Here is a 16,693-nt window from a genome sequence, read left to right as displayed (position 1 = left end):
CACTGCTCCACCTCTTAAAAGGCAGTCTTATTATTCAGTTATTAGTGTCTTCTGTTAGGCTGTTTTTATTCTGCCTTCATTTATGCAAATATCTTTGCCTTTGAGTTACAAGTGTGCTTTGTAAACAAATCTCCCTTACTGATAAATCATAAACCCTATTATTCAGTAACTACTGTGAATTGTTCAGTAACTTTCACAAATTATCTGATAACTACAAAAATGTAATTTATAACCACTATGAATTATTTAGTAATGACTATTATTATTATTCCATAGCTACTATGAATGGTTCAGTAGCTACTATGAATTATTTGGTAACTAGAATGAATTATCTAGTAATTACTAAAAATGATTCCTTTACCACTATGAATTATTCAGTAACGACTATCATTATTCCATAACTACTATAAATGGTTCAGCAGCTACTGTAAATTATTATTTGGTAACTAGTAAGAATGATCTAGTAATTTATTTACTACAAATTATTCCATAACCACTATAAATAATCCAGTAACTACTAGAAATTATAGTACTATAAATTCAGTTTTATTCTGTAGCTACTATGGATTCATTAGTAACCACTATGAATTATTCAGTAATTACTATTATTAGTGTTTTATCTAGTAATTAGTATGAATTATCTAGTAATTTAATTACTACAAATGATTCCATAACCACTATGAATTATTTAGTAACTACTATGAATTAATTAGTAACCACTATGAATTATTCAATAATTACTATGACTGAATCCATTTCCACTATGAATTATTCAGGATCTACAATGAATTATGCAGTATCTACTACAATTGATTCACTAACTATTGTTAATGATTCTTTAATTTACAATTGTGCCATGCATAATTCAGTGTCATCTATGAATTAATCAGTTTTAACCAATATAGATGATAGTAGATATTATGAATTATTTAGTAGCTACTACAAATGTATCTATACACATATATTAATAATTGATGAAATACAAATTAATTTGTAATTTGAATTAATGCACAATAATTATGAACTTTAATTGAACTACTATGTATTGTTAAGTAACTACTTTAGTATTTACTATAAGTGTATCCACTATGGATTAGCTACAGTATAACTAACATTCAGTAGCTATTATGAGTTTTTTATCATCTGTGAATTTATTCGTAGCCACTGTGAAGTGCAACATTTTAATCTAGAAATCTTTCTACAATCTAAGCCAAGATAGCTGCAGGCTCTGAGTAAGTAAACTGAGAAGCTTGCCCAACCTAGCAACAGCAGCTACAGATGGACAGATCTGTGAGCGGACTATGTACATTGTCAGCGGTACATTAAAGTGTGTGTATAAGATGTGCCTTATAAAGCTGTAATGCACCGGACATGTGTTGGCTGTGTTACTGTAATGGATGTGCGCCATGGATGATTGATGAGTCTTAAACTTTAGTGTTTTAATGTGATTACAAACATGAGGGAAAACGCACACCATCCATCAGTGTCCACTTAGCCTGGCGGCTTTTACAGTTTACAGTGTGTGTATACATGCATGTGTGTGTGTGGGCTCTTTCCAATTTACTGCCACTAATAATTAAGACGGTTAACTTTCATTGAACCTTCTCGTAAGTGTGTGTATGTGTGTGTGTTATGTGTTTCAGATCGCCTGTGCCGTGTTTGCGGCCCTGCTGCATTTCTTCTTCCTGGCCGCGTTCACCTGGATGTTTCTGGAAGGCGTTCAGCTCTACATCATGCTGGTGGAGGTGTTTGAAAGTGAACACTCAAGGAAACGTTATTTTTACCTGACTGGTTACGGCATTCCCGCACTCATAGTGGCCGTTTCTGCTGCGGTGGACTACAGGAGCTATGGGACGGAGAGAGTGTGAGTACTTTCCCATGTCTCCAATATATTATATATACAAATAAAGTAAAAGATTTTGGGGTGGGTTTGGGACATGTGCTTATAATGCCAGTTTATTTAGTAGTGCACTGGCTCTGGTTCTGCATGGTCCAGGCAAGTCTGCATTTCTTGGTTTACCATCTGAACAGTGGCTTTCTTTCTGCAACTCCATCTGTCAAACCTGCAGCTCTAACCTAGCCAACATTCTTATGTGGGGCTCCCATGCGTGGAACATGGGCTAGGTTGGTTTCAGGTAGGCATGGCCTCTGAGTGGACTTGTACATAGTTTGTTACTGGAACCGAGTTGCAGCCTGCCTCAATCTCACATGGGTCCCATGTAGGTGTACAATCCAAATAGGACCCATGCTTAACCCCTTCCTGATTCCATCACTGACCCAGGTGGGCATGGACAAAACCTTCTGGTTCCCAGTTGGGCTACCCATACAGGACCTGCATGGGCATGTTAGCTGGGAAGCCTTCTTATCGCACTCCTTACAAAGACTGGGTCCAGTGGTCTTAATTTACTTCCATTGCTACAGACCACCTGTACATTGTTAACTCATGACCTTTCCCCTAAAAAGGCCCTTTTTCTTACTAGTCACTAGTTTCATATTTTAGATAATTTTTTTTCTTCTCTAAACCTTTGACAGTTGACTTCTTGCCTTTGTATCGTTTTAAGTCACTGGATTTTGTACCATTTCAGGTTCTTTGCTGCACTTGCACTGCTAAAACTGGACAAATTGGGGGGTTCTAAAACTTTTAACCTGTAGATTACAACTACACCATGTTGCCAGAAGTTTGTTGACACATTTCCATCCAGTGTTTCATCCAAAATTAAGGGTATCGAAAAGGAGTCTGCCCCGTCTTTTCTGCAGTGATGGCTTCTGCTATTTGGGAAAGGCTTTCCTCTGGACCGCGGAGCGTTCCTGTGAGGATTTGATTGCGCTGAGAGCATTAGTAAGGTTAGGTACTGATTGGCTGATTAGTTGTGGATCGCAAAGGGCACTCAAACTTATCCCACAGGTACTGGATGAAAGTTTGAACACATTTTTCTTGACAAGGCCTCACACCTTGATTAACAAATTAGGCCTGAGGCGTGTCACCAGGTGTGATTAGGAGCTGTTCGCTGAATCAAAGTTCTGAACTTTATAAATTCTGGGAATCTTGCACCCTCGTCAAACGTCAATGATTGAAGTATGCTGCAGAATATCTATACAAGCCAGATGAGTTTTGGAGACAAGTGCTGTGGACAGATGAAGTCATAGTAGAACTTAGCGGCCACAATCAGCAAAGGTACATTTAGAGAAAAGGAACTGCATTTCATGTGAAGAAGGCCTTGCCAACTGTGAATCATAGGGGTTGATGCATTGGGGTTGTGTTTCTGCCAGTGGCGCTGGCTGTATTACACAGGTGGCATCTGCAACAGGCTAATGATTCAAAATGTGTCTCAACATCTACCATTAAGTACCTGAAGAGACACCAACTGAGGATGTTGGAAAGGCACTCGCAGTCTCCTGACCTAAGACATCACCAGCAGATCCTTTAAGGCCTGTACGCAAGGTGAGGTGGGGGCTCCATGAATTGCATTAATGAGCCTTAGGAGCCCATGACCCCATCACCAGTTCACCGGTTGTCCTTTCTTGGACCACTTTTTTAAGGAACTGACCTGGCTGCCTGCTGTTTTGGAGATGTTATAATATCCAGTCGTCTAGCCATCACAATTTGACACTGGTCAAAGTGTCTCAGACTCTTATGCTTGCCCATTTGTCCTGGTTTTAACACCCTCATCACCCTTAAAATCTGATCGTTCACTTGCTGCCTAATATTTAGATCCCACCCCTTGACAGATGAAGATAATGAATGTTATTCACTTCACCCGTCAGTGGTGCTAATGTTATGGCCGATGGGTGTATATATTACAATTAGAGAGTGTGTGTATGTGTTTAATTCAATTATGGTACAGAACCAAAGGCGAAGCCCCATCTCTCTATACTACAAAACCAGCAACACCTGCCTCTGTGTATTGCTCCAGGCATATGTGTGTGGGGAGAGCGACCGTGTGTGTATATGTGTGTGTGTGTGTGTGTGTGTGTGTGTGTGTGTGTGAAAGGGAGAGCTCATTAGCAACAGTCCAAATCAAACAGAACCACAGGGAGGTGATGACCAGAGAGCCAATTTCACTATTAGCCCACACATACACTCGCTCTCTCTCTCTCAGACACACACACACTTGCTCGCACATATATCCAGTATATCCAGCCTAGAGAATGAAATAGGATCGAGCCAGATTGCAGCATAGAAGAAAGCCTTTTCTTCTGAGTGTACTGAAACACACACACACTCACAGACACACACACACACACACATACACACAGAAAACCACATTCACACGCACATACACATAGGAAAACACATTCAGACAGAGACAGAAATAGAAACACAGAGGCATAAACTGTCACAGCACAAAGACAAGGGATCGCATCGCAACACACACATATGCATGCCCACACACACACACACACACACACACACACATAACACTGCAGACACTTATTCTCCTTCTCTGATCTGTATTCCACATAACTCATAATAACTGCTTAGCCAGGCTTTGAAGACATATTGCAGCTGGCTGTAAAGTGGAGTGTGTATATTTGTGTGTGTGTGTGTGTGTGTGTGTGCATGCATGTGCATGAACACACTTTGATCATCCGCTGCACATCTATTTCTTTTGTTCGTAACTGTTCTCCTGAGCGATTCGCATCTCGACCAGAGAGAAAGAGAAGCTGCATGGGGCATTTCTTTACACCACCACAGTTCATTGAAAAACTACATGTCCAAATGTTTGTGGACACCCCTTCTAATGAATTCATTTAGCTACTTTAAGCTGCACCCATTGCTGACACAGATGTGCAAATGCACACACACACACACACACATACACACGCACACAAACATTGTCTAGTCCCTGAAGGCAAGTACTGCCAATAGAACAGGACTCTCTGGACCTAATAAACACAGATCTGTTGACCCCATGCTTAATGCCAGGCATGGGCTAGAAGGGTATAAACTGTGGAACTGGGGTAAAACTTTGTAGAATCCAATACATAGGTTGCAAAAGTTGAGGAGTTGAGGAGTTGAGGATGAGGTGGGATGATGCTCTTCCAACATTCTGGCCTCCCTAAGCTCTCTGATTGCAATCAAATCCTCACAGCAGTGCTTCAAAATCTAGTGGAAAGCCTTCTTCCCTGGACAGTAGAGACAGTTACTCCAACAAAAGCAGGATCAACCCTTTTATAAAACCCTTGATTTCAGAAGAAACGATTAATGAGCAGGTGTCCCAATACTTTTGTCCATGTCGCGTGTATGGAGCTAAAGTGCACTGTGTTAATTGTCCCTATTATTCAAGTGAAGCTAATTAGCTCTATGTAAATTTCTGTTGACCCGCAGGCAGTTAGCAGTGTGTAGAGTTGTTGGGATAACTGTGTAGAATTGCGTGAAGCTGCAATTATCCAATTGTGAATTGATGGGCAATGCGCTGTGTGTCAGGGCCATTTGTGTGTGTGAGTGTGTGGAAAAGGATTTGGTGGGAGTGATGGCGGCTCTAATGCAGCGGAAATTAGCGGCTGAATAATTTAATGAGCGCTCATGTATCAGCCCCGTGTGGGGGGTTCGCGTGGCAAGAGAAGAATTCTGAGCCTTTCCAACTGCCTACTGATCTGACCTCCATCATATCGCTGCACTCACACACACTTACAGAAGGCTGAGGTTGGCGCGGTTGCCAGGTTGAACACTAATCCTCGTCTTTTCTTTTATTCAGGTGCTGGTTGCGTTTAGACACGTACTTCATCTGGAGTTTTATTGGGCCTGCCACCCTCATCATCATGGTAAACACCTCTTAATTAACCCAGTGAATTAGCATACATATCCCATAATTCCCTTTAAGCCAGGCATACACTGTGCGATTTATATGCTCACGGTGGATAAAAGTAGTCGGTCTAACTGACATGCTGTGACTTGTATAACACAGCCCATAGGCAGAGTTCTGTCTAAATACAAGCATTCAGTTCTGAAGAATACTGCACCCTGTATATCAAAAATGTTGAGAAAGCACGTAGCTTGGATAACTGGTGCCATGCTGTGTGTGGAAATTCCACAAACAAAAGGAGATGTATCTGGACCCGCATGTGGTAGGGAGGATGCTACAGCTTGACCAATGCAATCTACAATGCACTGTACAATGTGCAGCTTTCAGGAAAACATGTTGAGAATGTTGTTATTGTTGAAAAATCGACTTGCGAAACTGCTCAGACTGTGACAAATCCTTCTGGTAATCTCACTGCTCACTCAGAGCTCGTTTGGACAGTTTATTGGGCATCACTTCCCCTTACATTCTGCACATCAAACGACAGTCAATTGAGTGAAAATTCGTGCCGATCCTAAAATTCAGTTTTGTTGAGAAATCGGCTCGCAAGACTGCTCAGACTGTGAGACGAGTGTCCAAATTTTTTGACGTGAAAAATCCATCGGGTAATCCCAATGCTCACTTAGAGCTCGTTTAGGCAGTTAATTGGGCATCGACAGCCAATCAAGCGTAAATTTGGACAGATCCTGAAATTAGATTTTTGTTGAGAAACCGCCTCACAAGACTGCTCAGACTGTGAGACTAGTGCCCAAAGTTAAAAATCCATCCTGTCATCCGACTGCTCACAGGGAGTTCGTTTGGACAGTTAATTGGGCATCGCTTCCCCTCTCACACTGCACGTCAAATGACAATTTGGTCCGATCCTGAAATTCAGTCGGCTTTGAACAAATCGGATTTAAGATTGCTATCTCTTGCTTTTTAATTTGCGTGTACATTTTTACTCATGCAAGTGGTATTTGAGAGTAAATGCCTTTAACCAACTCCTAGTCTAGCATGTCCACGCAAAAACAAGCACCCAGAGACAGTAGTCACAGTAATAGTTAAGTACTGTTCTTTGTACTTTCTGCTCTTTTAAGATCCACAGCATTAATAATGTATGATTCAGGCCAGGGAAGGGAGACTGCACATTTTTATGACCTGATATGTGTGTTTGTGTGTTTTCTCCCAGCTGAACGTCATCTTCCTGGGCATCGCCCTGTACAAAATGTTCCACCACACAGCCATCCTGAAGCCTGACTCCGGCTGCCTGGACAACATTAAGTAAGTGTAACTACAGCGAAGTGTTTGTGGTGCCATTTAGGCTGTATGTCTCTAGGCATGTTAACAAGGCTTTTTTCCTCCTGCTGTTCAGCTTTCTTAACAAACAGGGGACGTGGAGAGGTTTAGGTTTGATTAGGTTTAGGTTTAATGTTTAGATTAAGGATAGGGTTAGATTTTAGGGTTGTTTTAAGGTTTAGGTTAAGGTTATGGTTAAGGCTAAAGTTATAGGCTATAGACAATCATTTACATTCATTATTATTGTTCTTCGAATGTTAGGTGTGCATCTATGAGGCATCTACAATGAACGAAGTGTTACCTGTAAGGGTAAGAGTGTGGTAGTTTTATTACCATGAAAATAAAGGGTTATAAACTTTGCAATTTCTTATTAGTATTAGTTTATTCAAATTGGAGTTCGCTATTTTTTATTAACATTACAGAAAAAAATGGGACATAAAGTTTAGCATTAAAGAAAAAGTGTGTGAAAGTTTAGTAATTCTTATTAGCATTAGTTATTATCTTCATAACTCCATATAATTTAGTCATTATACTTATTAGTATATTAGTATTAGTATACATTTTATATATTTTGTATTAACGTTATTTTTTAGCCCATTAGCATTATAGTTCCTATAGTACCTTTTGTATTATAATGAAATAAAAACAGGTGCTTTGGTTATAGGGTTTGATGTTTCTCATTAGCATTTAAGATTTGATCTTATTAGCATTAATTTACTGTTTACTACCAAGAAAGTAAAATGAGCCATATAGTTTGGTGTTTATTAGCATTACTGTTTTATATTTTATAACACTAAAATAAAGGGAGTACAGACCTTAATATTTCCTTTGGTATATTAGTATTAAAGTTATTAACTGATAAGCATTAGGGTATACTGAAGTATAAAGAGGGCTTAGAGCTTAGAGAGGTGGGACATAGGGTCGTTTGGTTTTCCTAACTTTAAAGAGTTTGGTGAGACACAAAGTTTAGGTATTTCTTATTAGCACTGATGGTTGGGGGGAAGAGTGAGTTGTATTTCTTGTTGGCCTTAAAGCAATGCAGAGTTTGGTGTTTTTCTTTAGCGTTAAAGGGAAGCACAATGTTTCCTCTTAGCATTAAAAGATGAGGGCATAAAGTTAGCTGTTTCTCATTAGCATTAAATTCTGAGAGTTGCAGGTATTCCGCAGGTCGAGCAGCATTATGGGTAGAGTGAAGAGGCATTGGGCCAAGGAGAGAGGCTCAATCCGCTAGCATTAACCTCGGCCATCTACACCTGCATGAATATTCATGAGCGTCCGCCAGAGGCTGGCCACTCAGGAGAGGCCGAGAGCTATAATGACTTCACGAATATGCAGATTTATTGATGTTGCTGCTTTGGAGGTGTAACAAAATGGGGGATATTCGAGTGTGTGTGTGTGTGTGCTGCCCAGACTGCTAAATATGATATGATGGTGCTGTGGAAGGGTTGGAATTTTACTGGGAACAAAGTAGGCACTCTTCCGTGTGCATGTGGTCATGGCTCAGGTCCTCGAGCAGAGGGAAGTCTCTGCGGGAAAGGGGTTGTGCAGAGCTGTCTGCAAAGCTTTCTGACTGACAGCTCTTTCAGCCAATCACTGCAGGAGGTTTTCAGGCACAGGGAGACGATGTGACATATCTATATCTCAGTCACACAACCAGAACCGGAATGTCTTCCGAATCTCCAAAGAACAGTGATTAGAAAATTATAGTAAACTTCTTTAGTTCTTAAGTGATGCCACAGAAGAACCATGTTCATCAATAGAGATGTCACATCTCTATTACAAAAATGTGTTCGAAAGTGATTCTCTTCTATGACATTGTTCGAAGAACGCCTTTATTTTTATCAGTATATTGAGGAAAGAGGTTCCTATGTACATGGTTTCGATTCCTAGGTCCACTTTGCTAGCTCTTGAGCAAAGCCCTTAACTCAGCTCCAGGGGAGCCATAGCATGGCTGACCTTGTTCTCTGACATGCAAAGTTTTGCAGGCTTGGTTGTTAGAGTTCAGGTTAATTGATCACAAGATCATGGGTTTAATACCTGGGTCCAGTAAGCTGCCACTGTTGCGCCCCTGAGCAAAGCCCTTAATTCTGCTCCAAGGGTGCCATAGCATGGCTGACCCTGTGCTCTAAGCCTGGCTTTTTAAACTGGGACCTGCAAAGTTTTGGACTGTGAGTTTTATACAGGGAAAAAAAAACAGGCAAAATGCAGGTATTAGTGAACAATAACTTATATGAATGATAAATAAATCATTATCTAATAGTTTATTAATAATCCTGTAAATTGTCTGTAAAAAAAAAACAAAAAATTGTATTGCGTACTCAACAAATGAAGACGTCCACGCTCTGAGGCAGCAATGCAACCCCAAGCCATGAGTGAGACTTCTGTGGTCTATTGGTCATGGTTCAGTCATTGACCTAGATATCAGTCATACCTCCAGAACATCCAACATAGGGTGCAGCACTGACATGTCCATCACACACATGCACTGTGGCACTGTGAGTCTTTTCAACATGCTACATGCATTGCTGACTGTGGTGTCGTCATACCTCCTGTAGGGCTGTGGTGATTTGTTAAGGTTCCAAACCTGGCTAGAGCTCCCCCATGCGGTTGAGAATTTAGTAAAGCTGTGTCAGCAACTCCGCCTTATATTATGATAAAATAGAGGGGATTTTTTTTCCTTTATTGTGTAGCGGTGGGTGGCGACCTTCTGAATGTAGAAAGGAGAAAAGTCTCTGATTGGCTCTGTTGTCACTGAGTCCTGCCTCTGCAAGTTCGTTATCAACCCTGTAACGACCATTTTTCAATAGAGGTTTAGAGGCGAGGAGACTTGCTGATATTGAGGGTGGGTCTACTCTTTGAAGAGGCCGAGGTCTGACCTTAGCATTTATGAAGTCGGTCAGGGTCTTGCAAAAACCTTGAATCTTAATTATTGCCGTTTTTCACTTTTTGACATATTCTGAATCTGAAGCGTTTTTTTTTACATTGTGTCTGATTTTCATGACAAATGGACCAATAGAAATGCTCCTAAAGGTAATACAGTCTTTTTTCCATTGAAATTTAGTTTTTTTTCCTCCTCCTGCAAAGTTGCCGTTTTGAAGATACAAGGTTTTTACATCTCCTGCGTTCCTCTTACCATTTAACATTTTAACTTCCTGCCTCCTCAATCAGTATGCTGAACTGCACCACAATATCTCGTTCATGTTTTTCAAAAGTACTCTGTACAAACACGTCTGCGATGAATTAGCTAAAATGACCCCGTTTTAGAGCCGAGGAACTATCGACAGCAGCACAAGAGAAGCCGCTTCGGCCCGTTCTGATTAATTAGGCAGCCTGCAAGGTGTCATTACGTTCCCAATCCTCCCTTTGATAACGTCTTAGATGGAATTGGATAATTTCGTAATCAGACGTCCTATTCATGCTGATAATTAGATGATTACAGTCTACTGTTTCCATGCCGCTATTTCACCCGTCGCCGTTTAAGAATTTCAGGTCCGTTTGATTAGGAGCTCAAAGAGGAGGAGAAGACAGGGAATAAAAACAAAAACAAACTGAGTGCCAGTGTGTGTGTGTGTGTGTGTGTGTGTGTGTGTGTGTGTGTGTGTGTGTGTAAGGTGTCCTCGGTTCTCTGTTTGTATGGCTGTATTGACTTGTGCGTGGGCTTTTTCTATGATATGATTTATAAAGCTATTTGAAACAGCAGCAGTATAAAGCGTGAACAGGGCCCACGGCCCAATAAGGTCGCGACCTTTCTGTCACCCTGCTAAATCCAGACGTATGCCTTAGTTTCAGGGAGTGAACGGTGTGTGTGTGTGTGTGTGTGTGTGTGTGTGTGTGTGTGTGTGCAGACCATGTGTGTGTAAAGGGAGCTTTATCGCGTAGAGGACAGTGGCCCATGGGTCAACATCTCAACAGTGGTGGTAGTGGAGGCTAGGGCTGAGCGATAAGGCCATGGAATCTTATCGAAGTATTCTTTTCCAGTTCCTTCAGGATTATTTTGGACACCCTGGTCATTTTTTTAGGCTGTATTTTACTCCCCGGCATCAAAAAAACACCAAAATGTGATTCCTATTAACTCCTAAACGTACCTTTAAAGCTTGCGTTTTCTGATGAACATCAGCATTTTGATATGTTCCCACTGATTGACATCTCATTTGAGTAGACTATAAAAAAAGTACCACCTGAAAATAGTGTACGGAATTATCATCTGGAGGGGGGTATTATGCATCGGCCAATAACGTTAGTACAAAATGTTCAACCCCGTCACAATGGTTGTCACAGAGTCACTTTTTTGATCTTCGCAAAGGACATCCGTTCCTGAGAATGACTCTCGGGCTCCTTTTAGTGAGGTAGCTAGTCTAATGATATCAGAGCTGTGAGCTCATCTGAAGGAACATCTGTTCTCTGCTCTGTCCCTGTCTCTGCTTTTACTCTGATGTATCTAATCTCTGCTATGTCACCTCTGTGTCTCTACTCTGTGTCTGCCTCTGTCTCCGATATGTCCCTGCCTCTGTTTCCGATCTGTCCCTGTCTCTAGTCTGCTCATACAGTAGTGTTTGCTAGTGTCGTGGTGTTCTTGGAAGGACTTCTTCTTGAAAGGAGACTCGTGACCACTGTCTTTCAATTCCAATGATGAAACATTTTATTCAAAAGTACAGTGTGGAGAGAGCCTGCCAATTCTCAGTGCCCCTCTGCTCTCTCTCCCTAGACAGAGGAGCATCTCACATTTTATACCCTTCTACAGGTCATGTATTGTTGCACTATTTCCATATATAGGATGTCACTGTTTAGCTCCATGAGGGGTGTAAATCAATTGTCACATACTATGTTTGTTCAGTTCATGTATGGCTTTACCAAATTAGGCCTGGGAATGGTTCATGCTCTCCCATTTAAGGCTAACCCATGGGCCTCACCATATTGTCTCTCGACTCCATACCATTCCTTTAGATCTATAAATACCCGCAGAGCCAATGTATATACACTACATTAGCATAGAAATGCATCTGCCATTAGCGTTAGCGCAAAACTATCAACCCCGTCACAATCCACCCACAATTCACTTTTTTTGTATGTGACAGGCTTAAATGGTTGTCAAAGAGTCACTATTTTGATCTTAACAAAGGACATCCATTCCTGAGAATGAGCCCTGGGCTCCTTTTGGTGAGGTAGCTAGTCTGATAATGTCAGAGCTGTGAGCTCATCTGTAGGAAAATTCGTATTCAGTCTCTGTCCCTACTCCGTCTCTGCTGTGTGCTGTTCTCTGCTCTGTCCCTGTCTCAGCATTTGCTTTGATGTATCTTATCTCTGCTATGTCACTTCTGTGTCTCTACTCTGTGTCTGCCTCTGTCTCCGATCTGTTCATACAGCTTATCTGTAGGAAAATTCATATTCTGTCTCTGTCTCAACTCTGTCTCTGCTGTGTCCCGTTTTCTGCTCTGTCCTGTTCTCTGCTCTGTCCCTGCCTCTGTCTCTTTACAGTAGTCTGCTTTGTCGTATTGCATTCCCTATCTCTGTCTCTGTCTCTATTCTGTCCCTGCTCTGTCTCTGCCTCTGTCTCTTTACAGTAGTCTACTTGGTCTTATTGCCTTCCCTATCTCTGTCTCTGTCTCTATTCTGTCCCTGCTCTGTCTCTGCCTTTGTCTCTTTACAGTAGTCTACTTGGTCTTATTGCCTTCCCTATCTCTGTCTCTGTCTGTACTCTGTCTCTGCTTTGTTCCTGCCTCTGCTTGTGCTTTTGCTCTGATTCATCTCATCTCTGCTCTGTCCTTGCATCTGTCTCTGCTTTGTCTCATCTATGTTATGTCTCTGCTCTGTCCCTATTTCTAGTCTGCTCGTACAGTATGCTGTATCTGCTGTATGCTCTGTATCTATCTGTGGTCTGCTCTGTCCTTGTCTATACTATTTCTCTGCTTTTGCTCTGATTCATCTAATCTCTGCTCTGTCCTTGCATCTGTCTCTGCTCTGTCTCTGCATTTGCTCTGCTTTGTCTCATCTATGTTATGTCTCTGCTCTAGCTCTACGTCTAGTCTGCTCGTACAGTGGTTGAATAGTTGTTAAATAGTCACTTTTTTGGTCTTCAACAAGGACATCCATCCAGCTAGTTTGATGGAAAATCTTATTCCGCATCGTTAACGACCTTGTCATTCTGACTTGTCAAATAATTGCATTATGAATAGCGACGGCTTCCGTTTAGAGCACTCTTGTTATCTTCTTATCACGCCAGACCTGGCAGCCACATTTCAGCCAGGCTGATCAGAAGGCTAGGTAATAAAGCAGGTTTGATCCGCATACTTCACACACACACACACACACAAACACACACACACAGCGAGGATTTGGGTTTAATAAGCAGAGAGCCGTTCCAGAGATGGCCAGTTCTGCTTCCTCTCATTATTAAGCCTTAAGTGGGATTATGCTGCCAATATGTGCCCCAGTTTTGGGAGAACCTGTGTGTTTACTGAGAGCTTCATCATCCTACGCAATACTCAGGAATGTCTTAACTTCTGCTCATTACGGCCGTTATGACTCTGCTGTGGTGTAACACATACGGATCCTGTTGGGCCCTGAGCTAATTTTCACTCCAGACCTGACTCTAATGAGTCTGTTATGAAACACGCTGCATCCTGAATGTCTTCAGAGCTGCATCACACTCAGCCGCCAGAGTGTTTAGCTCTGTAGGGGCTTTCTGATGATTCAGCTAAGCTCAGTTTCACAGGCCTGCTCTGCCTCTGTTCTTGCCTCGGTCTCTGACTCTGCCTCTGATTTTGCTCTGCTCTATCTCTGCCTCTTTCTTTTGCTGATTTATCTCATCTCATCTTTGTCTCTGATTTTACCTCTGCTTTGCTCTGCTCTGTCTTTTTTCTGCGATGTCTGCAATGCCATGTCCCTTTTACTGGTTTGCTTTGTCCTTCTCTCTGCTTTGTCATATTGCATTCCCTATCTCTGTCTCTGTCTCTGCCTGCCTCTGCTTTGTTTCCTGCCTTTGCTTTTGCTTTGCACTGTCTCTTCCCTCTCTCTGCTGCCTCTTTGTCCCTGCCTCTGTCTCAGTTTTTGCTCTGATGTATCTAATCTCTGCTATGTCTCTGCTCTGTCCCTGCTTCTGTCTCTGCTTTGTCACATCTATGTTATGTCTCTGCTCTGTCCCTGTCCCCTGGCCCTGCTCTACTCTTTTGGTTTTTAGTACCACAAGTTTTTGTCTCTGCTCTGCCATGTCTCTGCCTCCAGTTTGCACTGACCTCTGTCCCTGCCCTGGCCCTATGTTGTCTCATCTCTGTCTCTTTTCTGTTCTCCTGATTTGTTGCTGCTCTGTCTGTTTCTGCTCCGCCCCTATCTCTGCTCCATCTCTGTCTCTGTTCTGCCATGTCTTTGCCTCCACTTTGTCCCTGTCTTTGTCTCTGCTCTTTTTGTTTTTCTGCTCTCTCATCTCTACTATTTGTTTCTGTCTCTGTCCCTGCCTTTGTCTGTGCTTAGCCATGTCTTTGTCTCCGTCCCTGTCCTGCATGTCTCAGTTCCTCTCTGATGTTTCTAACTGCTGTGGTTATGATGCCGCATCACCGTTTGATTTCTTTTCTTGCTCTTTTTATCTGTATTTTCTTTCTGTCTTTTGTTGCTATAAATAATTCATTAGTCTTGTTAGTTCTTTTTGTCTTTCTGTCTTTTCTCGTGGTATGTCATGTTGCTTTTTGTTTGCTTGCTTGCTCTTTATCTTTTTTTTGTGCATGTGTATGTTTTTCTCTGTTTTGTCTCATTTAGATATCAGTATTATGACGGCCGCGTTGTAGTGGAGTGGCACCGGTAAGACACTCTGCATTTTATGTTCCTGCTCATTTGTTAGCTTGTCTTTTTGTGAACTTTGTGTTTGGCCTGTCTGTACCCATTACTCAGCCTCTGTCTCCGTCTCTCTCTCACAATCAATAGAAACCCTCCCACTGTACACAGCACAAGCTTTTCCACTCTAACAAACTGCTGCCGGTCCGGGCGTGTGTTGTCTTTGAGAAAAATACAAAAGTCAGTTAGCAAGGCCGTGCTCTGTCTGGTGAAATCGTCAGCTGAGTCTGAGAAAGGAGAGGTTAATGAGAGGGTGACTGCTGAAAAATAAAGAAGGTAAAAATGTCCGATAATCAATGGAGCTCAGATTCTTACATATTTCTTCTCCCTAAACAAGGGCTGTCCAGACTAGAGCTTTATTGATTGAACAAAACATTGGACTTTGTTGCACATGTTGGATGTAGATCTTCAGCCTTTACCCTTAAATGTGTAGGATGTGTATGATGTGGATAACAGACCGTAATCCTAGTTACTGTCCTGGTTCAAAGTCAGATTGGCTTGTGGGAAGAAACTCCTCCTCATCCTCTCTGTGATTGAAAGCGCTTCCCTGGCCGCAGAACAGTCAGGTCCTTCACAATCTTCCTCGTCTTCGTTCAGCAACACTTGTTGCAGAGGGACTGCAGGTCAGGACGTTCAGTGCGGATGATATTTCAGCGGTTTTATCTTCGGATGTGAAGAGGCATCTCACTTCCTTTGCTTCGTTCTCTATCTCCGTCTGTCTCTCGTTAGCTCTGACTGACTCGATTATCGCCGTCATTGGAATGCAGATTCATCTCACGCAGGCATTCACAAGATTACGGAACAAATTGCCTCAAATTTCCCTTAATTATTCCAAATGTGTTTGAGACACTTGCACAGTAATTCGCTTTAATTTTTCATATTTAACCCCGGACTATTAGCCCAGCGGCAGCTCTACCTGAGACAGAGAGGGAGAGAGTGAGTAAGAGAGGACGGATAAGTCATTGGTTATTCAGAAGCTGAAGAGTCTCAGTCTTTTATTTTGTTTAAAGTCCCGGCAGGAAGCCTTCTTACCGTATTAGGTGATGACTGTCAAATTCAATTAAACTTCAGATGCGCCCTTAAAAAAATCCTCTTTTTTCATCCTGCATTAGTGTGTGTGTTTATGAATCCATGTGTGTTCATTTATGGGTGTATGAGATGGGTATACAGTGCTGACAGTCACAACAGTTCACTAATTTCATTTATTTAATTTTCAGCCATTACGTACAAATCCACTATAGGTCCAAATGTTTGTGGACACCCCTTCATATGAATGCATTCAGCTATATTAAGGTGCACCCATTACTGACACAGATGTGCAAATGCATACACATGCACATGCTCGTTTAGTCCCTGGAGAGAAGTACTGTCAATAAAATAGGACTCTCTGGAGCAGATAAACCTGAACCCGATGGTCCCCATGCCTATTGCCAAGAAAGGTCTAGAGGAGTATAAAGCCCCCAATCATTGTGGAACTGTATTCTTTGGAAGGATGGATGGTGCTCCATCCAGTACTTTTGGGATGAGTTGAAGAGTTGGTTGGAGGATGAGGTGGAATGGTGATCACCCAACATCCTGACCTCACTGAGTCTCTTGTCGCTGAATGCAATCAAAATCTCACAGCAATGCTGTAGAGACAATGCAATAGAGACAGCTACTTATACAAATGTAGGATAAGCTCTTTTTTAAGACACTTGATTTGGGGGGGGGGTTAATGAATGAGAAGGTGTCCCAATATTTTTGTCCACATAATGTACTGTAATGTGTCATATGGGGATTTAATTAGCCTT

General features: G+C 41.8%; 1 protein-coding gene across 14 annotated transcripts in view; it reads left to right on the top strand.

Annotated features, from left to right (window-relative positions):
- Positions 1 to 16,693, top strand: part of LOC140547107 (adhesion G protein-coupled receptor L3) — a 423,620-nt gene that overhangs the window by 373,234 nt on the left and 33,693 nt on the right. For all 14 annotated transcript variants that reach the window (XM_072670638.1, XM_072670640.1, XM_072670645.1 and 11 more), the window contains 3 exons: positions 1,644 to 1,864; positions 5,700 to 5,766; positions 6,973 to 7,064. In XM_072670638.1, coding sequence (XP_072526739.1) covers positions 1,644 to 1,864; positions 5,700 to 5,766; positions 6,973 to 7,064 — 380 coding nt within the window. The remainder of the gene's footprint in view (positions 1 to 1,643; positions 1,865 to 5,699; positions 5,767 to 6,972; positions 7,065 to 16,693) is intronic.

This window comes from Salminus brasiliensis, chromosome 24 (genome assembly GCF_030463535.1).
Source record: "Salminus brasiliensis chromosome 24, fSalBra1.hap2, whole genome shotgun sequence".
Classification (NCBI taxonomy): domain Eukaryota; kingdom Metazoa; phylum Chordata; class Actinopteri; order Characiformes; family Bryconidae; genus Salminus; species Salminus brasiliensis.
Note: the sequence above shows the minus strand (reverse complement) of the source record. Positions and strands in the feature narration are given on the sequence as shown.